The sequence below is a fragment of the Melospiza melodia genome, chromosome 6, assembly GCF_035770615.1.
Source record: "Melospiza melodia melodia isolate bMelMel2 chromosome 6, bMelMel2.pri, whole genome shotgun sequence".
Taxonomy (NCBI): domain Eukaryota; kingdom Metazoa; phylum Chordata; class Aves; order Passeriformes; family Passerellidae; genus Melospiza; species Melospiza melodia.
Genome location: NC_086199.1, coordinates 73,625,495 through 73,649,144, shown reverse-complemented (window position 1 = coordinate 73,649,144; position 23,650 = coordinate 73,625,495). Strand labels below are relative to the sequence as shown.

Sequence of the window (23,650 nt, the reverse complement as noted above, 5' to 3'; positions counted from 1 at the left end):
GGAAAAACAGGGTACATTTGGTCTGGCTTGTTTCATTGTACATATCCAAATTCCTTATTGCAAGGCTAAGACTTTTACTCTGGTATCAATAACACACACCTACAGTTTAAGGAATAGGCACTGTCCAGAGAACTGTCTGTGTTGCCTTTGCTCTTAATCAGGTCATGATTTCACCCTGTTTGCATTATGTACATCAGTAAAAATAGATCTTTAAAACTTAAACTTGCCCCTGCTCCAGGGAGATTTTTGCCTGCATTAGGACAGCAAAACATAACTACACACTGACTCCTTCTGCATCATTTCTGACTGTACGCAAGTGTGGATCCTGCTCTCACAGAACTTCCATTAGTTTCACCAGGGGCATGAATGTGGCCCATATGTATAATACAATTTAATCCATGGGACTTGCTGCAACAACAAAGCTCAGTCAGGGGTCTGCTGAAAAGCCAGGGCAAGAAATTTCGCAATTGAGTGAAAGACATTTCAGCTTGGACATACCTTTCAAATCCTGCTGCATGTTTCCTCCTTTCTGGGAAAGTCGCTGGGAAGGCAGTCACTCTCTTCTCCATTGCCCTTGGAACTTTAATTAGTATTGCTTTGGTTTATTTCAAAAGAAGCCATTAAAAAGCAAATAAAGTGTCTTGTGAGACACTACAGAGAGAAAACGAGGGCAACACAGGAAAAAATGCTGTGAATTGAAATTTAAAAATTGAAAGAAAAGAATAGGTGAGGTATTTTTCCATGTCATTTCTTCCAGGATTCTGCTCCTCCTTTTGTTTTTTTCTGTGATGTATATGACTTGCCATTCATATTCCACCTCTATGCTTGGAAATTGCTGTCCATCAAGTGAACGGTGAAGGAAAAGAAAAAAAAAGTGGAACAGTGTGGGGAAGACATGAAGGGATGCAGAGAGGAGATTTATTGAGTGTAAAGGTGTCCAAAGGAGATGGAAATGTGTTCCCCAAGGCCGTGGTCTTCGATGGTGCTGCTTGTATTTTCAGGCTGTAGCGTAGCAGATGTAAGAGCCAGACTTCACATGCTACAGTAAGTGCAAAATCTCAAGATGCAGATGCCATCACATCAAGGGTTTCCTTGTCCCCTGATAGAGTCCGCCCACAGTGGTTCTCTAGAAACAGTTCTATTACCAAGTAGACATCCATTGCTTTTTTGTTGGATTTTTTTTTCTATTTTTATTTAAAAAGTAGTTTTTTCTAATAATACATAGAATATATAAATAATAATAATAATTAAAAAAACTATTTGGGTTTACTTTCTGTTCTCCAACCCATCTGTATTTTTTGTGGTTTGCTGATATATATATATTAAAAGACAAGAAAATCAACTCTGCTCACTATTAAAAAAAATATTAAATCCACTTTTTATGTTTCCAAAGAGAAAGAGAAGGAGGGGAGATGTGATAAAACCAAATTAAAGTGAAAAAAAAAGAGAAAGAGAAAAACCAAAACAGGAAAATCAAAAACCTTCTGTCTCTTCAAAGTAGTTGTCAAGAGCTTTAAATGCTTGTGCTTTCAGTGTACACCCCCACAGGGAAAACATAACAAAAATGACAAAAAACAAAAAAAAAAGGGGGGGAGGAGGGAAAAAACCAACCAACCAAAAACCCAAGAGGACCTAAAAAATGAAAAATATAATAATAATCTTAGTAGTGGAAAGGACAGCTCAGAGTTTCTGTGTCTTTTTAGTTATTTTAGCAGCCGCCCTTTTTGTCTGCAGAGGGAGACCTGCCACCACAGCCACCTCCTCGGCTCAAGAGAGGCTCTTCTGCATCGTCCTCGTCAAAGCCATGAAAGGTCGAGGTGTCGCTTTCTGACGTGGAACCGAACAAGTCCTCCGTAGTGCGTGCTGCCGCTGCTTCGTCCCTCCTGCCTTCTCTTCCCAAATGAGCTGACATGTATGATGAATATATCAGCACATGGGTTAAGCAAAAGGCATCATCATCATCATCATTTTTTTCATCATTTTCATTATCATTAAGCAAGTCAGACTATCAAGCTCATAGGTGTGTGCTTGTATGTGCCCGTGCACCCCAACAACATAGCATAGGTAGAACTGCAGTAAGGAAAATAACAAAGGATCAGTTTCTCTTTCCAAGAGAAAATCTACAAACACCACAGGTGCCCATAGCTACAGCAGCGAAAGGGTTAATCATGTTTTCCTCTCTTCAAAAGACAGTAAAATATTTCCTCATGATTACTTAGATCAATTTAAAAATATTTTTAGACCATGTAAGTAATGAGACACTGTTAGCTCTAAGCACAACGGCATCGACAGTCACAAATGTTCTGCTACGGAGATGTAAACCACTAGATACCTCATCAACCTCAGGAATACTTTTTATCCCCATTCTTCACCTGATCCTAAAGAACCTCCTCTGTAGACAAAATTAAATACATTTTGAAGACTAAGTGAAAGTAACCTAAACCAATACTTTAATACAAATGTCATGGCACGTCCTTCAAAAATAAAAAAACCCCAAAACTAATATATACAGTTCAACAACTAAAACAACTGAGAAGTATCCCATCTTGGGAAACACTGGAAAGTTCAAATTTGTGTGAGTCAATCCAACTTTCAAGATGGAACAGGAAATTCTCCACACAATACCAATAATGGCAACAACAACCATAAGAAGACTCCTAAAAAGAGAAGTCAAATGCTGAAATCTGTGAAATTGAGGTTTGTTTTCTCTCTCAGACAAACTTTTTATGTGATTAATAGTATGACCTTCAAATTCCTTCTTTAGGGATGGTAGAGAAAGAGATATCTCTTGTGCCCCAACAAAATTCAAGCGTGAGATTTTAGGGAACAACTATTTTGTTATTCACAAACAGTAGCATGTACTTAGGCAACCAACTGTTGGCTCCCTGCTCCAGCTACAGGAATCAGCCAGATAACAAGTACACTGCATTGCTTGAAACAGAAAGAAGTAAGTCTTGTTCACAAAAAAGAAAATGGATATAACAAAATAATTGGCAGATAAACCATATTGTAGAAATGTGATTTTACTGACTTTGTGAACAGAAGAAGCAATATAATTTCCATGACCTCTCTTTCAGTGTAATGAAAATATTCTCCTTTATTATAAAAGAGAAAGATGTCAGCCACCAAAGAGGTTTCATTGTTTTAGTTTAGAGATTAGTGTGTGGTTATACCTTAATCACTTTCATCACACATCAGTCACAGCATTGCAGACCCTATGAATGACCCAAGTGGGTCAGAATTTGTACAAGGATAGCATTTAATGGAACTGATTTGGCACAGTTTAGGCTACTGGCTGATCTACTTGTTCTATCACACTAAGGAATCAAGGGAATTAATGTATTTGGATTCTGATATAACCACCATAACAATGTTTAAGTAGCAATAAAATATGGCTCCATCTCATTGTGCCATATCAGGATGCTGAAATTAGTTATATTGAAATATAACAATCAAGGCAAAGGGCAGTAATCTTCCAAGATGGCACCACAGACTCCATGGACTTTCCCCATTAGTTGGTAGAAGCAATCACGTGTACACTAAAAGGTCCATGTCTCTGACACAGCATTCGTAAGGATGCCCCTGGAGAAAACCAAAGGGGTTGCCATTGATTGTCTGGTGACCAGTGTAATTTCAGAATGTCTTCAGAGGTCACAACAACTGCAGAAGGCAATTTCAGTGAGAGTCTAATCGTTCTCCCATTGAATGTGGTAATAGGCTTACTATGAATTTCAGCAGGAGCATAAAAAGGCCATTTCCTTGGCATGAGAACATTCCACATCACATTTCAGCCATGAAGCAACAGACATCTTTCAGTGACTACAGTACAGAAGGAGCAGCATTCATACTGAGTTTCAAGGCCTCCTTGGTTTTCAGATTTCTATATCACCATCTTATTACCACTAGTATCACAAAACAAAAATATCACAAGTGGAAACTTGGACCAATGCTGGAATATGCAGTTGTTTAAGGTCTCCCAATTCCCTCTACCACCACCACTACTTCCTATGGGAGCTATAAATAACTGTTCAGCTGGTATAATGTTGTCCAAAAAAAAAAAAAGAGAAAGAAAATAAAATAAAAAAACTAAGAAAGGAGGGAAGAAAACAACAGCCCAGAAATAAAGACAACTCAAATTGGGAAAGACACAATTGCCTACATTTAAAAAGAGAGAAGGGAAGGGAGAAATAAAAACCTCTTTAAACAAAACTAATGATAGTCATCTTATAAGAGGATAATTCTTGACAGCTAGCCCCATACCTACCCTGTAATTTTCTCCCTCTTTCTTTTTTGGATGAAGAAATGCATGAAATGTGTAATCAATGGAATGCTTGTCATGCAACTTTCATAAATCTTGTAAGTAATTTATAGTTGTAATTGCAGCATTTAAAGACAGAGACCATTCTGCAAAATTGTCATAGGATTTTCTCCTTCCATGTGAAGAACAACTAGTACATGTACCAATGTTCCCAAAAGCCAATAATAAATTAAAACTTCATTATTTCATAAGACCCCATTAGCTTAAATATGTGAATCCAATAATGGGGTTTATAATATAAAAGTTTCTCAGCCATCCTTTCCCACAAACACAGAGAAGAGGTAAGATTCCATCTTCAATCCCTTCCCAGATATGATGCCTTTTTTCAAAACCTTCAGAAGGTGCAAAAACCAAATCACAAAAACCTTTGTACAAGAAAGATGCAAGAAGGAGTCACCTACCAGAGCGCCCACAGTCTGAGCACGATACAAGTTCCTCAGGCCGGCCACTTTTTTTGTTCATATTGGAGCCTCCGAGGCAGAAGTCACAGTAGTTATTGGGAATGATGACCCCATCTGGTCCTTTCTGGGCTGTAGTTGGGTTAGAAATCAGATTTACTACAAGAGCATTCACTTGGACCATTTGCCCCTCATCCGTGATATGGTGTTAGCTCAGTGAGTTTGCAGGCCACAGTCTTCCCAAAACATTGTCAATCAGAACAAAAAGTGAACTGCATAAACCACCTCCATTCTAAGTACACCCTGGGTTGTCTCTATTTTGCCTGAAATGCCCTTTACTATTTCCTTTATAATCCCAGCCAGGCTGCTCCTTCTCAAGGACATGCTTCCAGATATGCCTTTACAGTTCAGGGACTTGTATAGAGGCAATCCCTAAGGCAGGATAAGACCTATGTTGTCAGTAAGCCAAATTTGGTTTTTCAGGCAGCTGTCATCATCATAATCCCACAAAATACAAATTCATAAAGGAAAAATACAGTCTCCAAAACTCAAAAATCAACAGTGGGAAGATGGGGGAATAAGTACCCTTACTGGTTTTTTTTCAAGTAGCTTCTTAGGGGCCTGCATCTCTAAGTAGCAGAGTGTCTTTAGCCAGAAGGTTGGTTCAAAAGCTCTTGAATATTCACAGGTAAAGCCATTTGGGGATGTTTCACCCAAGACTTAAGGCCCCTGTAGCAGTCATGTTCCCTTGGATGAGCAAGAAGGGTCCAACACTAGCACCAAGCACAGGTGCAGAGTGAGCCTGGGCAGACATCCCAACCAGAAGAGTTAAAGACTTTTTCAGCCAAGAGAAAAGGAGCAAGGCTATATTATTATTTTCCAGCTAGGAATACTTGGAAAGGAGCAGACACACACTGATCTTAAGTAAAGGAGGATGCAGATCCCTTTGGAAGAAGAGAAGGGCAGAGGTCTTCTGCATTCCTCTTAGTTGAGCAGAACAGCAATGTCCTTTTTTTCGTGCTCACAACAGCCATTTCCCTCCTCTGCTCTCCAGAAAAGGAAAACATCTTCCTGTACACTCTATGAACTGGGGAAGGGAGTGGAGGTAATGGTTGCTGTTTGTCTTTATTCCTTTTAACATAAAAAATTCCAGCTATATGCCAGTAGGTATACCTGGCCTAAGCTACTGCGTGAACTTTACAAATGAGAGAATGAAGAACTTTAAACTGCACCATCTTTATTTAATTATGTTTTTAATGCATATTTTGTAACTTGCAGATTTTTAACAGATGTTTTGACAGCCTTTATTAACGGTCTTTTTGTCCACATTCAAATTTCCCCCAAAGAACAATGACATTCTAAAGGGCTTCTGGTAGCAGTCCAAGACATACACTTAAAATTAAAATTTCCTTCAAGTTCAATCTGCTTTTCTGGTTTGGGTGCATCTAGTTATTCATTTATTTCCAGATGTTGATCAGCTGAACTTTTGGAGATTGGTAACTAAAAGATTCCAGGTAAGGTGAAATTAAGAAGAAAATTAACCTATAAGGCTGCAAATACATCACTATCTTCCTGTGTGGTCATGGAGATCCTGACAGTATTTACTAAACAATGGACTTTGCTCTAAAATGATCCTGGTTGACCGATTCCCAACTTCCTCAAAAAAAGAGAAAAGCTTCCAGTGTTAGATTAGCATTTTGTCTGTTCCAGGAAGGCATTTAATATATGCAAGATAAGCAAAAAAAGAACAGGAACCAGGTGGAAGTCTAGCACACCGGCTCATTTTAAGAGCTGTAACAAAATGATCATAAAGTTGTTGCTGCTACATATTTTGTGTATAAAAAACAGACCTCCCCAACATTTACATTTCCCACTGCAGCTCCATTTTGAAAAAGTTAAGTAATTACCTCTTTATATTATTCTGCATCTACAGACAGTCCATGTGCAGTGCAAACTCAGCAAGCTCAGAATCCAGTGACTTTTTTTGTTGTTGTCCTTTATTAAATTATTTTACCTTTCATCCAAGTTTCTTAAAGTGCCTTACAGACATGAAGACTCTATTATTAACCTTCAGTGAGATCAAAAGCCTCTTTTGCCACTGAATCTAACCAAAGTGTTCTGGACCCTCATTAAGTCTCATGGTAAGGTTGCATTGCATTTTAAAGGTGAAAGACTTGGAGGTAGAGTGGTAAACTGGCTTATACTCAAACACACAAAAATCCTGTGGCAAGGCCACAAGCAGTCAGGGTGCCAGCCAGCAGACCTAGGAAAGAGCTCCACTTCTACCACTGTTCACAGTGGTGTAATTAACACTCTGTATATAGTGACTTAAATTTATTTACACACCAATTATGGCCGTAAGATCCACCGACTGTCAAACTGGAAATGGGACAGGGGGACTCAAAAGTACCTACACCGCTCAATCCATCTGCATTGTGGGAGAGAGATGGAGGGTATCTGCTGAGTATGATAAAGCTGAAGGGATTCTCCCAGACCACTGGAAAGGAAATAAACTTCAGGTTTGGTTGCTCTTCTCTTATTCTTTTTTCTCTTTCTTTTCCTTGTTTCCCCCTTTCTTTTCTTCCTTGTTTTTTTCCAATTTATTTAATTTTTAATCTGAGTGTCTGTGTGCTCACTTATAGAGAGTGATAGAGATATCAGGCCTAAAAAGTCATAGACAGATGAGAAGTTCTCAAAGTTACATTAATGATATCTTAAATGATGTATCTCTAAAGCCAAACAAGCCAGGCAATGTTATTCTCTTCAATTTTTTTTTTTCTAATGTGTGCCAAAACAAGAACCAAACCTGACTTAGCTTATTTTCTTGTTCAGTACCATACAGTGAATTAAGTCACAGGCTAAATCACAGAAGGTTTGAGAATAAAGAGATTTTCAGATGGCAGAGTTCTTACTTTGAAAGGAACTTTTTTTGCATATATCCTCAGAGTTTCTAGTTCTATTTTACTGTCATTAACAAATGATGAAGGAATAAGAAAACAAAGGAAAAATGGCAAGATTTAACATGTAATCTTCACGAACAGGGTATCATGCAGGAAAAGCCCAACCCTGATCTCACCCCTAAATCAATAAAACTATGGATTTTAAAACAAGAAAAAACAATTTCCGTCGGGGTAATGTTGCTGCTTTTCATCTGAGACATAGTAATTAACTAGGTATTCACTTTTTGCATAAGGTGATCAACAAATAGAAGGTGCAAGTTTAAGCAAAATAGCTCAACTAGCAAGAAATAACTCTCTAGCAGAGAGTTGACTCATTTAGATCAGGTGACTGCCTCCAAGGATTTGGTTAAAAAAAAAAAAACAACTCACCCATAATTAGAAACTGTTTTAAAGCAATGGCTTGAAAACCAGCCATGGCCTTGTCCGATCTTACTCAAAACTCCTCTGATTTTCTTTTACACTGCAAACTGCAAAAACAGATCAAAAGCTCTGAGAAGCTTTGAGTATTGCCTGAGTTAAAGTTTGCTTATAGGAGGTGTACTTAAATCAGTGCCTCTTGCCGTTTCAACTTAGGGTTGTTTTCAGGTTTCATCAAAAGATGAATGTCTTCATCTTTTGATGAAACCTGAATGTAGAATGTAGATGTCCTCATTTACATCTCCCCTAAAATTGTGTATCAAATTTTTTTAAAAATACTTTAAAACTTAAAAAATTGAATAAGGAGAGGCATGGAAAGATCTGTACAGTTCAAATAGTACTTTCCCTGAACCTGAACGATGATTCACGTGAAGACAGGATGCAGAGTGAAAACAAAGTCAGTATTTCCAAATAAATTTGGTACGCATTTACTCTCAAACTTTTTTTTTCTTCTCAGCCTAATCAAGTTAATTTCAAGCTATAACAAGCTGAGCAGAATAAAGAACTACTTAAAATATGGTATCATCATTCACAGTAGTCTTTTAGCAAAGTTTGTTAAATTACATAAATTATGTAGTATATCACACAGTAACTTTGTTCTGTAGACAAAACCTGAAAACTAAACAAGCTGACTGAGTTTAAATATATAAAATACCTTATGTGCATTCTTGATTTTGAAAGCAGAGGCTCTAAAGAGAATTCTAACTTCCCTTTGCCCCTCCCAAGCAATCAAAAAAACCCTGTAAGTTATCTTCCACGCAGTTTCAATTTAATAATAAAAGCAAGCTGCTTATAGTGAAATAAAATCAAGAATTGAGGAATTTTCTTTTCTACATCATCTCCTGGAGCCACATGACTCAATAAAAATCTCTTTTTAGAGATTAGAAGTTTTCTACTTCTCAGGGCTGCAGAAAATTTCTTTGATGGAAGGCAAGTTCAGAAGAAGGAAACCTTGTCTCTGTTTTTTAAACAGAAAATTCAGAGTACAGATATTTTAAATCATTTTTCTTCAAAATGTGACCCTTAAATATATACAGAAAAACCCCCAAATAAATAGAACCTTATATCTATGCATTTTTATGATTTCTGTGTGAAATTATTTTGATTATTTGGATCACAGTCTTCAAAACCTTGTGAGGTGGAACAAGTGCTTAAAAGAAATACTAGTTTTCTGCTCCTGGATAAAAAAATCACTGTCACATATATTTCTTCAGCCTATAGGTAATACAGCACAATACTGAACCATAATTTAAGATATGCATCTAGGTTTGGCAGCATTTTATCCCTGTTTTATGTCATACCCACATTGCTGGGAAGGCAATAGAGAATGCATGGAGAGCATGCCTTGCTGCTGGGGTGGGGATCATTTATTTCAATGTGCATCATTTATTTCAATGATTCCCGAGAATTGGCTACAGGCAGAGATACATGCATTCACTAAGGGATTTTTCCTAGCACACTTTGTGCAGCTCTTACCTGTTTCTTCTGGGTTTGATCCAAAACCAATAAAGCACACTGGAGGTTTTCAATTCAATTCAAAGGGCTTTGAATCAGGCCATTTACTCTGTTTGCAACAAGAATCTTCAGAACACAATAGAGACCGCAGGACCCTGCATTTAGGCCTGAGTCAAGCCAGTACACTTCATGATGGAGGAAAAGGGGTGGACTTACTTTTTTTTGTGGGTGTTTTGTTTGTTGGGATTTTTTTGTTTCATTTACAAGACTCTTTGTCTGAGATGGGGCCAGTTTTCCTTTCCAGCTCCTCCCTTTTTCTCCCTGGCAAAGGGTAAGCCTGCCTGAGCAGGAGAACGCCGGCCAAGAGCCTGCGCTGGCAGCGGCCAGGCCCCTTGGAGGCTGGGTGACAGATAATGCCGAGCCATGTCTCCGTGTGCCTGTCCTCGCCCCCCGGCTGCCAGCGCTCCTCCAAGAGCCTGCGCTGGCAGTGGCCAGGCCCCTTGGAGGCTGGGTGACAGATAATGCCGAGCCGTGTCTCCGTGTGCCTGTCCTCGCCCCCCGGCTGCCAGCGCTCCTCCCGGGCAGGCCTGGCCCGTCTCCATGGTGACCGCGGGCCCGGCTGGCTGCGCTGGCCCTGCCGCCCGCCCGCCTCTGCTCTCCCGTGGAAGGAATCGCAGCGCGGCCCCTCCGCTTGCTGCTCAGAACGGCTCAGTGCAGGCCAGGCAGGCTCACGAGAGAAATTACACTGTGATGATTAAATGAAAACATGGCTTTAAGGAGAAGGCAACAGAAAAGTAGTGCCTGGACTGTGGCTTTCTTTGATGGAAGAGGAGGGAGATGGCTGGCTGGGCATGCAGCCCCTTCTGTCCCTGTTATTGCTGGCTACAGCGAGCAATGGTGGGCAGAGAGGCAGACCAGGGAGCTGCTTCTGTGCTCAAGGCTAGACCCTGTCTGGGGAGGAACAAAGAAAGAACACAGCTGCTGCTGTGGTGAGGAGCAGGCCATGCACAGCTCAAGGGTGCCCCAGGCTCTTGCTCTCTCACATGGACACAGCCAGGCAGGGATGTGCGCAGCTATTTCTACGGACTCCTCACCGTGAATTAAGTGCATAGGCTTTTCATTGCCGTTTTTCAGGAAGAAGTGTAAATCAAACTGAATGAGAGGAAATTGCCAGTCACTTACTCTGTTGTTAGCACCAGAGATAAGCATGTTGGCTGGCCCAAAACTGGGAAGTGTTGGTGCACTTGATACAGGGCCCTGCAGCAGGCTGGAGGCGGCACATCTGTGTCAATGTGGTGCTGTTTTTCTACCAAACACACTTGGAACTTGGGTGTAACGCTGGGAAATGGCTGGTGTTCTGTTCCCAGAGTTGTGCTAATCATCCTCCACAGCCCCATGGCCTCCACTAGCTCTGGCTCCCCACGCTGCACTCCCCCACATGGGATGGGCATGCCCTTTTGCTGGCAGCCAGAAAAGCAGGATATGCTACTGAGAGGTGCTGCAAACCACCCACCCAAAGTATTGCTAGGTCTCTCTAGTAACTGGATTTTATCTCCTTTTTTGAGTTAGCTAGTAGTGTGGGGATAGAAGAAGCTGTTGCTTTTGCACAACTTTTAGCAACTCTGAAACATTTGCCTTTCCTACAGCCCCTGCTCACAAAGAAGTGCAGCCAAGGAGCACTACAAGAAGTGCTAGGAAAAGGAGGTACATCTGTAAAAGTCAGAGGAAGCCTCTAAGTGTGGGGAAAGGAAGATCATTTGATCATCTCTTTTACAGGAATCAGTGTGGCCCTTAAGTTGAACAGCTAATGGAAGAGGTGGAAGGTGAGCTAGGTAGCTGGAAGGTACAGCTAGGAAAATAACAGCCTCAACTGATTGGATTCAGTAGATTTAGAGAATCAGTGTTCCTCCACCTTAAGGCAGCATCTAATAGAATTTCTGTGCACTGACCTTATAGAGTCTTCTGCAGGAACTCCTAAAGCATCAGCCAAAAACCCACTGCTTGGAGTAAAACTTTGTAATTGTCTAGTGCCTCATGAGCACTAGAGTAGGAGATATAGAGTAGGCAGACAAAAGAGTCTGACATCTTAACATACAGATTTCCTGACTTTAAGGGGTGCCTCTGTAGAGACTTGGCGCCTGGCCACTGAAGCACACTTCCCTAAGGGAATAACATATCCCACCTCAAGAAGGTATTATAATGCCCATTATAATGTCCATCTGGCAGCACCCCTCAGTATTCAGGTGAGAATGGCCAGTGCCGTGAATTAGGTCACTGCAACATCTTGTAGGCTTTTATCTGGAAATTACCCACTGGAGGAGTTTGAGAAGGCAGAGAGCACCTATTCAGTTCAAATTCAGTCAAAGCATTTGGATTTTACTTGGTTCGAATTCTACGTGGAGAAGGAAAAAAATAAGGCAGAAAACGCAGGGAGATAGAAAAAGGAAAAAACCCCTACAAATACATTAATGATGTATTTGTACAAATACATTAATCCTAAATTGAGAGCTGATGTGCTGTTGAAGCAACACATGTGTTCCAAAAACCAATTAGTCAGGTTGGAAATATTTTCCCACAAACTACTGAGAAGCACTCGGTGCTTCTCTTCAATGACAGTTGCACATCAACAGCAACATTTTAGTCCTTGTCCAGGCAGTATAGAAAAGAAACACCAAATTACCAAAACAACCACCCCATGACTCCAATCAAAACAAACAAACAAAAAACAAAAACGTGGGTTGCAGATTAGCTCTCCGTCGACATAGAAGATGATTTTGGGATTTTCCACTATGCCATAACTCTAAACAACTGATCTGTTTTTTAACTCAGCATTGCAAAATACCCTCACAAAAGTCTCAGTGATTTACAGCTGCAAAAAGGATTTAAGGGAAATCTTTACACAGTTCAAACACTCCAATCATTACTGTTTCTTTTAGCATTTTGAGTGGTTTTCCTTATGAAAACAAACTCTGAAAAGAGAAAAAACCCAAACAGATTAAATGACTAAGAAGTTAACTCAAGGTAATGTACATATTTTCACTGAAAAGCACCTGCTGCAGGGTATCTTATTGCAAGGTGGGCATTGATGCATCCTTCCATTCAGAAGTAGCTCCCACCATGGCCCCAGCAAGGATCATCACTGAGGCAGGGAAAAGTAGGCCTGATGCAGCTTTTCAAATTGATGCTGCTTGTGGAGAGGAACAAACAGCTTGTCTCCAACTGAGGGGCTGACTCTCCTCATTTATTCATGGCCAGCCCCCTGCCTGGATGGAAATAAAAATGTTTCAGAGATGACTGTGTGGGGGAGCTGGAGGACAGCTTGGAGGCACACTGAGGTTAGCACATTAATTTTTTATCTCTGGAGACTGGGTATCCAATTATGCTTAGAGTACACAAACAACTTTGGCTGGTCTCTCCAGTAGAGATTTATCCACATAATAAAATCTGTGATGGAACTGGGCACCACAGGCTGATGCCATGAAATAGTGTACACAGGTGGTTTTGCAGGGCAGATGCTTAAGCTAGCAGAGGGGCAGGAGGGCACAGGAATGCATTTTCCTTAACTACATGTATTGCACAATGGATCAACCTGCACTCAGCACAATGTACTTCATTTAGGCCTGTCATTGGCCAGAGTGCTTGTGGGCATAAGATGCTGTTCAGTTGCTGCTCCTGCACAGCCGCCTGCAATCAACATTTCACACAGCAAAATGCCACTGAGAACTCTTCTCCTTTAAAGGAGAGGAAGTTTTTCTCCATGTAGACACACTATCCTATTCTCCCAGGAATTAAGAAAGAGCATTTATACTAGTACACTCATTCACAGAGACATTTCAATAGATAGAAGTCTAATGTAATTCCTATATCAGAAGTGCCTCAAAATTTGTGAGCACCAGCTGCCCCCAGAGCTGGCCTGTACCCATGGAGAGAGATGGAATAAAACAGCAGGTGTTTTGTGGCAGGCTTGGATGCACCCTGGGCTCACAAATCTCACGGTCTCGGTGCCAACATGTAGAGGAAAAGCCAGCAAAGTCTGAAAATGGTGTGGAATCATTTATTTTTTCAGTGGAGTTGAGGAAATGGGGGGTTGACTTTTTAAAGGGTTTTCTGTAATTTCCTTTTCACAGTTCAATACTCAGGTAACAAAATCAGAGAGTAGGTCAGAAATAAATGTTTGTATAGGCAGAGGCAAGACTAGACACCAAGGAAGGGCTGTTTATTTGTGTCAAAAGGCTAGATAAAGCATAAAAAGCAAGCCACTAAAGCTCAAACAAATCAACAGGTGTTGACTGTTGAACTATCTTTCAAGTTGCAACAGGTAATCTATATGTGAGAAAGAACAGAAGGAGACAGAGATGTAAAGAGATGTAAACAGACAAACCTTCTACACAGTCGAGGACAGTGAGATGTGCCAAGGAGGTGAGATGTGGGACTTGGGCCAGTCCCAGTTCTTTGATGCTCACCTATTCAATGGGTCTCAGTTTTAGGTAGGTTCCTCCTATCTACATCTCTTTTCCAATCTCTGGATAATTTTCTGACCTCCTCAAATTGGTCTGTGTATGAAATAGAGGGGACTGAATATGCAGAAAGACAAGAGGCTTTCAGGTCTTGATCTGGCAGCAGTTAGGGCACCAGCAGTTGAATCCTGCAGAAGCCCTGCTCCCTCCTGCATCACCAAGGCTGCTGTTACTGCAGGTTGTGCAAGGAGTGGAAGCTGTAGAGGAGACGAGCGTCCAGAGGAAGGAAGTTCATGCTGCAGCCACCCTCCTGAACTTTACTGACCTGGTGCTCACCTCCTAGGGCACAACGAATTCCAAAGGGCCGCTTTGATTTGCCCTGCCTCTTCTAAATCTGGCTGCTCATATCTCTGACACACTGCTCGGCAAATAACCAGATCCTACTCTGCACCATATCTCTGGTCCTCCTGCTCAGTGGGTTGTGGATTAGCTGTTTGGATTAACATCCCCCTGCCTTCCCTCCCTCCCCCTACCCCACCCCCAAGCCCACGCAGAGAGGACTCTTGAAGCTCGAGACCTACGATGCCGCAGACCTGTCAAATCTAATTCATAACACATGCCTAGCAGTTCTTAGGGGAGAGGAAGGATCTGATGCTCTGGCTCCCCACCATCCCCCTGTACAAAGGGACCATTTAATGACTGCACATTAGCAATGTGGACAATTAGCATTCACATGGAAGATAAATGGCAGCATAAATTAAATATTGCCAAGTGGAAGAGCAAAGATGCAAGATCCGAGCTCAAGGCTCTAAACAAACAAACAGGCAAAAAGGGAACAAGCAGCCACTGTGACAGCTCAGCCATTTGGGACAGTTACCTTCCAGCATCTGGGATTTTCCCCAAGGCTGATCTGCACATTTGCATGGCTGTTGCCCATAGCTCACTGGCTCCTGGCTGGTTATGCTTTCCACTCAGGAATCTGGGCATCAGAGAGGTTTATCCCAATGGTTCTAAATTTCTGCCCACTTGTGGATCTGTGCATCAGCAGCTTCCCTTTGCCACATGCTCTGGGGGAACACAAGGCCAAGCAGCTCTCATGCTACTCTTTCCCACAGTGTAGAATGCACCTTTTTTATCATGGGCCAAAGTCAGCTGCTCCTAACCTTACCATAGCTCTTCTAGTTAACTTCTATCATTTCCTAAGCACCAGACACAAGGACTGAGACCCCCTGGCACCTATGTCAAGCTGAATTCAGGGTGTAGGACACTACCTTTCTTTTTTTGGGCATCCATTGCAAGACCATTATCAATATTAATTCAGTACAGATTTGCAATATTCCTCTCAGGTATGTAACTATTAGTGACTACTCCAGGCACAGGAAATAAACAACCAACCAACGAAAAATACTTCCAAAACAGATGTAAATGTTAAGTAACAAAAGCTACTGGGTGAACACTGACATTCTCCTGCCTGCCCAAGCAGTCACTCTTAGTGCACTGACAGCTCAAGTTTATCAACAGCTGGAGGAGTCAAAATTACTTTTACTGTGAATCTACCAAACATGTGAATAACTAAAAGGTAGAGCATAAAAGTGACAGAAACATAGAGCTTGCCAAATGGGATCACACTAAACAGTCCTTCAAGCTCAGACAGTGGCTAGTAGCAGATGCTTTGGAGGAAGGAAGCCCCCTCCCACACTTCCCTGGGGACAATTATCAATTATGCCACTTAGAAAAAAAATGTTTTCCTACTTCCATATTTCTTGCAGTTCTTAAGGTATTAGAAAGTGTTTCCCTGCATATTTTTCCCTATAAGCATTTTATTGCTTTATTACTTTGAACGAAAATAACACAGATCATATGCTGATCCAAAAGAACTTTTTGAAAGTGAACAAAGCTATCTACACAAATCCCAAGGTCACAGCAAACATCACATAGTATGTAAAACTGAGAAACAGGGGATTAGAGACTTGCAAAAATCAGTAATAGAACACAGCATCCTTGACTTCCTGTTCTGTGCCTAAGGAGAACAGAAGGGACAAACAGGGTCATGGACCTTATGCTCAGTGTGAGCATATGTGACTCATCACAGAAAGATTTGGACCACTTAGATCTCTTTCAGCGTTGTACCAGTGTGGGAAATTGAGGCACATTCTCCTTTCACATTCCTGCTCTCCTTGCAGACCAGTTCTGATGTGTTTTCATAGCTTTTATCAAACCATAACTAAGGAGCAGCTTTTGGCAAAGTGGAGGGTAAGCTGTTTATGCAGCAGGTGAAGGTATAAGGGAGAGAGGTGGTTATTTTCATACTGAAAAACTGAGACATTGACAAATATCTCTTATTTAAAGGCAAAACAAAGGCAGTCCCCTGAAATGACTGGATGTGTATTTCTTCAGCATCCTTACTAAGAACCTCTGGGAGGCTGCTTGATGATGGGCAGCTCGGCCATCTCTTCTTTTCCCCCCTCTCCTTGCCACCTCCTCCCCACAGGAGCAGTAATGGAAAAGTGACTTGCTGCAGAGATAATGCTGGGTTTGAAATGAATTCCTGACTAGCTGAGCCAGCACCCGTGTGAGCTGTGGCTGATTAGCTCCAAGCATCCACGTCCCAATCACTCACAACTGAGCCAGGCAATAACATCAGCCTCCCCAAGGCAAAGACAGGGTGGAGATAACACCCCTGAAAAGGATCTCAAAGGCAAAGGGAAGATCCTACTCACGTTTGTGGTTTTCATTTCGGTGCACGGGGGAAGAGCGGGTCTCCTGCTCTCGGGCTTCATCGCCCTCTTCGCTGGCGAGGTGGGTGTGAGCATAGTGGTAGCTCAGCCCAGGCCTGTTCTTGTAACGCTTGCCACAGACTGCATGGAAAGGAGATATGAGGGAGGGGAGGAGAGAATGGAAACATCAGTGTGATCTACAACCACAGCAGCATCCTCTCAAATAATGCTCCCTTTCCCCTGAGAACAGCACCATGCGCTCCATGCACCTGCCCAAAACCCTTCCAGCTGGCACTGGTGAAAGGTGACAGAGGCAGCCCTGCAGCTGCAGGTCTCCAAACAAGCTTTCTTCCCACCATGCTGCCAGTGGTCCTTCTCACAGGCTAGGCAAATGCATTTGGTCCCTGCAGATCACAGAGCCCTAATCCTCTCTGCTAAGATTACTAACAAGACTGCACATAAAATTAAATGAAATGCCAGTTCCAGTGGTGGTGCTGCACAATGCACAGCAACGGGAACAAGATTGAGAAGAAACGACATTATTTTCTTCATTACTGATCTCTGAAAAAAGGAAACAGCTGTGATTTTTTAAAGGCTTTCTCTAAGAGAATAAATAGCTTTATTCACAGATTCCCAGTTAAGATAAGGAGATGGAAATCATCCACAGATTCTTGCTAAAAAAACATGTGGTAGTGATACTTATTTGCCCAGATAAACTCCAATGAACAATGCAATATATGACAGAGAATACTGCTTCTGAACTTTCATTTATTTTTAGGATTAAGTCAACAGATACTAAGGACAGAATCAAACAGCTTGGGGTGATGAAAGGTCTACACTTTCACAGGGAGCTTAGCAAGGGCAGGCAACATCATAAGATTCATTAGATATGAATTGATTTTCTATAAAGTTTTATGAATTGATTTTATATAAAGTTTTTAATTCATGTTATCGTCTCAAAAATTTATCACTTTCCATCTTCAAAGCATTTTGTGAATGTTTATTTTCTTTTATACAGCTATTTGTCTACCAAATACAAATATTGCCATTTTAAAAGACTAGAAAACAAAGACAAAAAGTTTAGTGCCTTTCTTGCAATTTTTTCCTCCCAGAGACATTTTCAGTCACCTTAATTAACCTCAGGGATTTCACACAGGAATAAATGTCATGTCCAGCAGTCTGTCCTGCATTGTGACCATCCACTCCTAAAAGCTTAAGTTGGCCCCAATATGTATCCTGCAAGATATATAGATACTTACTTTCCATTCTCCAGACACCTGAGTCTGGGAATGTCAAAGACTCCACAAATAAATTTTTAAAAAATAAAAAAAAAAAAACCAAAAAAACAAACAAACAACCACCCTCATCCCCTCATCCCATTTATTCATTTACATATACATAAAATTTAAAATTTTATTCCTTTCTGCTACTACTCAGAAAACACTAACTGATGTTCCACCTTTTGGAACAGATCATAAAAAACTGTAAATAAAAACTTATTACAATAATATATTTCATTCTTAATCTCTTCTGATTTACAAGCTCCCTCAAGGAAAATGCTTTTCTTTATTAGAAACATGTAAAACAAGCTCATGATACATATGAGTGATCTGGAATATTAGATATTTTTTCCCAGTTATCTTCATTGTGCAAGGTGATGATCACAGAATCATCATAACAAGACAGAAGTTTCTTGGAAGTTCAATATGTCCTGTCCTCAGTCACAGATTTTTTTAAGTCTTTGAATGGCCTTGATTTAGAAATGAGACCTACTGCAGGAGGGAAGAGGGAATATTGAGAGAACTAAAATACTCATATAGATATGCACATCCATTCTTTGAAGCATCTGCCTTCATTTTTCATATGTAAACCTAACACAATTGCCAGACATTTTGAAGAACTAGACTGTTGTTAGATGCATGCTCTCCCCAAAGCATCAGTTCAGACTCTCTCTTCTAGAACCATCCTTGTTTTCTTCCAGTGCATTCTGGAGAGGGAAACTACTTCTCCTTCTCTGTGGTCCTGCAGGGCAAAGGACAAGCACTGGAACAGATGCTGAACAAGAGTCAAAACAACAAGATATCAGCAGTTCTGTGTGACTTTCCCCATATTTGGAATAGTGGAAAAGCATAACACTTAAGTAATCATCAACCCAGAAAGAGCTCACTGCTTAAATTCTTTTATAATGGTAACCTCCTCTAATTACATAAATGTTGCAGCTTTACTTAGAATGGAGAAAGAGATTTACATTTCTAGCAGATTGACCATCTGCTAGATGAGCTGGATCAGCTCATCAAGTATCCTACTCTATCCCACTTACTTTTATGTGCTTGAAGAAGAATGTTAAAAAATAATTCTATTGCTATGAATTACCAATACTGCTCAAAGACTTCTGTCAAATTATTTCCAGGACACTATCAGGTGATCAATGCACAAAAGTAGACTTGCATTCCTTGCAGAAAGTCCCAAAATGATGGTGTTTACTCCATTCCTTACAGGATCCTGCAGGGATTTTAGCTATGGTGTTAAGGATGACATAGGAAATCAGATGGGTCTGGAGACTCATCCTTCTTCAGCAAAAAAGTATCAGCTCACCAGGAAAAAGCAAGTATCAATATAAGCTGAGTCAGTAGTAATTCTGCAGCTGAGTCCTTTCCATTGTGAGGACTTACAGGTGGCCTTCAAGGGTGACAGCAATCTCTGACATGCCTTGTGAGAAATTGATTTGAAGGACTTCATACCCAGAACTGAGGCAAATAAATTTGGTTTACATTGTCTCAGCAGATCCTTTGTAGGATCAAAGATTTGCAGTTCCAGCAGCCTTTGTTCTTGGTGTCTAGATTTTTCCATTTTTTCAAATTCACTTTGTGTGATAAAAGAGTCCGAAGCAATGCCATGAATTGAAACTGCAGACATTTCATGTTCCTCAAACAAATCAGACTTTTGCAGAGGGAAAAGGGTCATGATATTAGTCAGGCAAAAGAACCATTGGCTGCAGTGAGACTTTGCTAGAATGGAAGCTAAATCAAAATTTCATGGATTCTTCAACAGATTGAATCTTCCTGAATTCACCCAAATCTCTTATTTTCCAGGTAAGAGCACATTTTATTAATCTACTGTATCACTGTGCTAAGAAGTAGTTTCTATAAAAGGGTGATCATTAATAAACACTTAGCTCTTATATAACTCTTCCCACTGCAGACTGGCTTTTCAAACATTAATTAATCTTCCTCCACATTCCTGAGTGGGAAATACTATTCTCATTTCAGTTCTGAAAAAGGAGAACCGCAGAGGGGCTGAGTTGCCCACACAGTGATCTTTTTTCATTACCAGGACTGGAATCCATGAGTTCCAGCATCCACACCAGTGCTTACACCACATCTTTCTCATTCTTAGAGCTGACAAAAGCATAATGAGAACTGGTTCTCCCAGTCTGAGATGCATGCTGTTGATTAGTTTTTAACACTATGCAGCTCACACATAGCAAGTGAGAGTGTGCCTTTCATAAACTTTGTCCAGTGGTCTTCCTTTCAGCAGCTTTGACTTTTTTATCTTCAATTTCCCTTGCTGGATAGGCTCATCATCCTTGCATGTGGTAGATTTCATCCTGAATCTCAACACTGGGAAGTTGACTTGATCTTTAATTAGGTGGCCAAGCTCAATAAAAACAGTGGGAGTTTGTAAAACATAACCCACTCCAAATCCTCCTGCATTCAAAGGATATATTGTTGCTATGAGCTGATGTGAATGCTGCCTTAGGAACAAGCTGGGTAAGTAAGCAGCAATTCAGCAGTGCAGACCAAATGTCACAAATGGGGAAGAGGGAGAGATTTTTTTATGAGGCCACCAAACATTCTCCTATGATAAACCTTACTTCCCTTCAAATTTGAAGTCTGATATTAAGATGTTACACAACTACATTATGGTGGGGGGGAAACAGTATAATTGCAAGCATTGAGTGTTTCACAAAAGAGACCTCTCTTCTATGTTCTGGACTGGAGCACCCTGCAATTCTTTGGATAAGCAAATTATCTCTCTGTTTATATTTCTCAATGATTAAAATTAATATAAAATACTTCCCCTGTTAAAAAGGGGATTTGAAACCTATGACTTAAAAGATTTCCTCATCAAATATCTAATGGCTGTGTTGCTGTCATTTTGAAATAGTTACACATTTGGTCCTTGGCAGCCTGTGAGCTGTGTTCCAGCCAGCTCTCCACATACATTTTGCACAATCTGTCACCAGTATGAGACAGAAGGAAACAATCCATGTTTCCAGTGGAAACAGGAAACTGGAGGAGTACATGCTGGGGTTTTTTTGGGTTGGTTTTTTTTTTTTTGGTCACTGAATTTTGTCCCCCTCATTGTCTTTCTTTGCTTTTCTCTGTTGCCTACTGTTCCTTGCTCTCAGGTGTACTATGTCAAATACTAAATCTTGAGTTAACTTCTGGCAGGCAGCCATTCCTCAAAGTTATCTTCCTGTCCTACCATTCACTCCACTCAAAAAAAAAAAAAAAAAAAAAAAAAAAAAAAAAAAAAAATCCCCCTGTCCTTGTTTTGCACTGGTTTGGTAATGTATTCTCTCCTGTTACAGTTGTGTACAAACTCTGGCACATTTAGAGATCTCAAACATTAACAATGCATTTTGACCTCCACTGATACAAAGACTTCACATTCATCCCTCTTTGCTCAGTACTATACACACTATAATATAGTCACACTGTACACCTGTAGTATGAGAGCAGCTATTTAGCATTCCCATTCCATAGGGAATTTTCTGCAGGTAGAATAGGGAGGTAAATAGTCCTTGTTTCAGTGTCCCCAGAGGACAAGTCCCAGAATCTACCTGCTGTATTAAGATCACAGTAACTCTGAACCCCAGTTCAAACCCCAAAACATGTGCAGCTCAACAATACAGCTGTGCACATTTCAATAAATGGGTTGCAAGCCAGAGCAAAGGAGAAAACAAATATCCTACATGAGCAGAAAATGTTCAACTGCCAGGGTCAGTTCTGTTTCCCTTTTACCATGTGCTCTATTCAACATCTATGTTAGTCAGTATTTTTTTTTTTTTTAATGTCCTTACCTATCTAATCTTGTCTTTTCTACTAATAATGTATTCAAAGGATGCCAAGAATAGCAGATATGGTGGGAGAGTTGTTTGTTGAGTACATCTGAACAAGCATCTTATTCTAGATCTTACTGCTTATCTATTTAGGGATTCACCAGAAGGGATAATACCAGGAGATGATTACTGAATAACCTGTTAGGTCAGCCATCTCTGTGCCTCTCATGGATATATAACAGAGCAAGTTTCTTAAATCCAGTTTGTAAAAGTAATTGTAAGTACAAGTAAATCTATCAACCACTCATATTCAGAAATGCATCTTTCCTCAGAACAGCACTTTTAACTTCATTCTGACCAATATTACTTTAAAAAGTACTTTGGAGTTTTTCCACATGAAAGAAACAAGCTTAGTAGAAGAGCTGAAGAAAGCACAGTTGAAAGAAGCCCCAGTAACTGTTTGCAGACATAGAAGACATTGTTATTTTCCCTCAAGAACAGTACAAGGACTGCTAGTCTTGGACTTCAGCAGAGAGAACGTAGGTAAATAACTAGAGAAACCTTAAGTTCTTGAGGAAAGAATCAGCTTCTACAAAATACTACAAGATCAGTGTCTCTGGGTACATACAATGCTGTGTTAGTCACTGATCCATCAAAAATCCTAGGAAGGTTTCAGTCAATCTCATTTTGCACAAGGAATGGATCTGAATGTACAGTTCAGTCTCAGAAGGACTACAAAAAAAAAAAAGGATATAAGTTGCTATGCTAAAATAGGAGTTTATATGGGAATAAAACTAAAAGGAGATGAGGACATACTGGTAAAAGGAAAAGAAATAATTTTTTTAAGAGGTGGGGAAGGGAATTCTTCCGTAGACAAAGGAACAGAAAACAAAGGTGGAAGTATGTACATAGTCCCATGTCTCCATGGGAACTTGAGAAGAGTGAAAGCATAAAAGTGAGGAGGGGCAGCAGGAAAGTTAATTGCTTGCAGAGATTCAGCACAGACTAACTTCTCTGGCTAAAGGAAGTAGACATTTGGAATCATGGAACTCAATGCTACAACTGATTGTAGCACAACTTTTAAACCAGAATACAAATTTCTAGATACAAATTCAGCGAAGGTTTTTCTTTCGAAAAAGTAGTGAGTAATATACAATAAACACTAATAAAATAGAAGAAGGGTTTCTAAGAAGACTGCTCAGTCGGATTCCCTAGCTGAATCTTTGACAGTGAAATGGCATCAATTCTTATTAAACATGTAGGTATTCATTTATTCATTCACTGTCCCTCTAAAAATCACATGCCCTGTTCATCAGGAACAGTGGTGGTGGTCCACCTTCCACTTGCTTGACATCAGAGGCTTTGTTTTGCTTTTCAAGCTCTACTTTCCACTCTTCTTTGAGGTGCCTTTCCTTGCCAGGTGCTCAAGCTACTTTTGGGACTGTTCTCATACAGCTGCTAAGCCATTTGGCTATGTTAACATTTGCAGTTTGTACCCATCTCCAACCAGGCTTGCCTGCCACTGTTGTAATTGAAGCCATACCGAGGGAGCTCAAGGCACAGAACAATCCAATGCAACTGGCTGAAAATCTGACCACCAAGTTTTCTACTTGGTGATGTGATGAAACAATGCATTTCATGATTATCCTAGCAATTTTATTGATGCTTTGATCAAATATTTTATTCTGAACTTCTACTAGAGTATAAACCAGCTGAAGTATTTCAGAATGTTTCCTTCCACAAAACGGGCACCTCTTCTTAAAAACACAGGAGGACAAAATATTTTGATCTTTGAAAACCTTGATCACATATAAATTGCATGTTTCCAGTCAGCTTTAATATTGGGACCAAGTTAAATCCTGA

The 23,650-nt window shown here is 40.4% G+C and overlaps 1 protein-coding gene across 7 annotated transcripts in view; it reads right to left on the bottom strand.

The window, feature by feature from the left end:
* The window catches only part of DPF3 (double PHD fingers 3), a 167,800-nt gene that overhangs the window by 36,537 nt on the left and 107,613 nt on the right, over positions 1 to 23,650 (bottom strand). For 3 of the 7 annotated variants that reach the window (XR_010028092.1, XR_010028091.1, XR_010028093.1), the window contains 3 exons: positions 16,726 to 16,863; positions 4,720 to 4,848; positions 499 to 1,905 (listed from right to left, as the gene is read on the bottom strand). Coding sequence is in view for 4 of the 7 variants with exons in the window: in XM_063159183.1 (XP_063015253.1) it covers positions 2,015 to 2,070; positions 4,720 to 4,848; positions 16,726 to 16,863 (323 nt within the window). In the remaining 3 variants the exon portion in view is untranslated. Of the gene's footprint in view, positions 1 to 498; positions 1,906 to 2,002; positions 2,071 to 4,719; positions 4,849 to 16,725; positions 16,864 to 23,650 lie in introns of those variants that run through there. The other 4 variants (XM_063159178.1, XM_063159181.1, XM_063159182.1 and 1 more) reach the window with 2 other exon arrangements.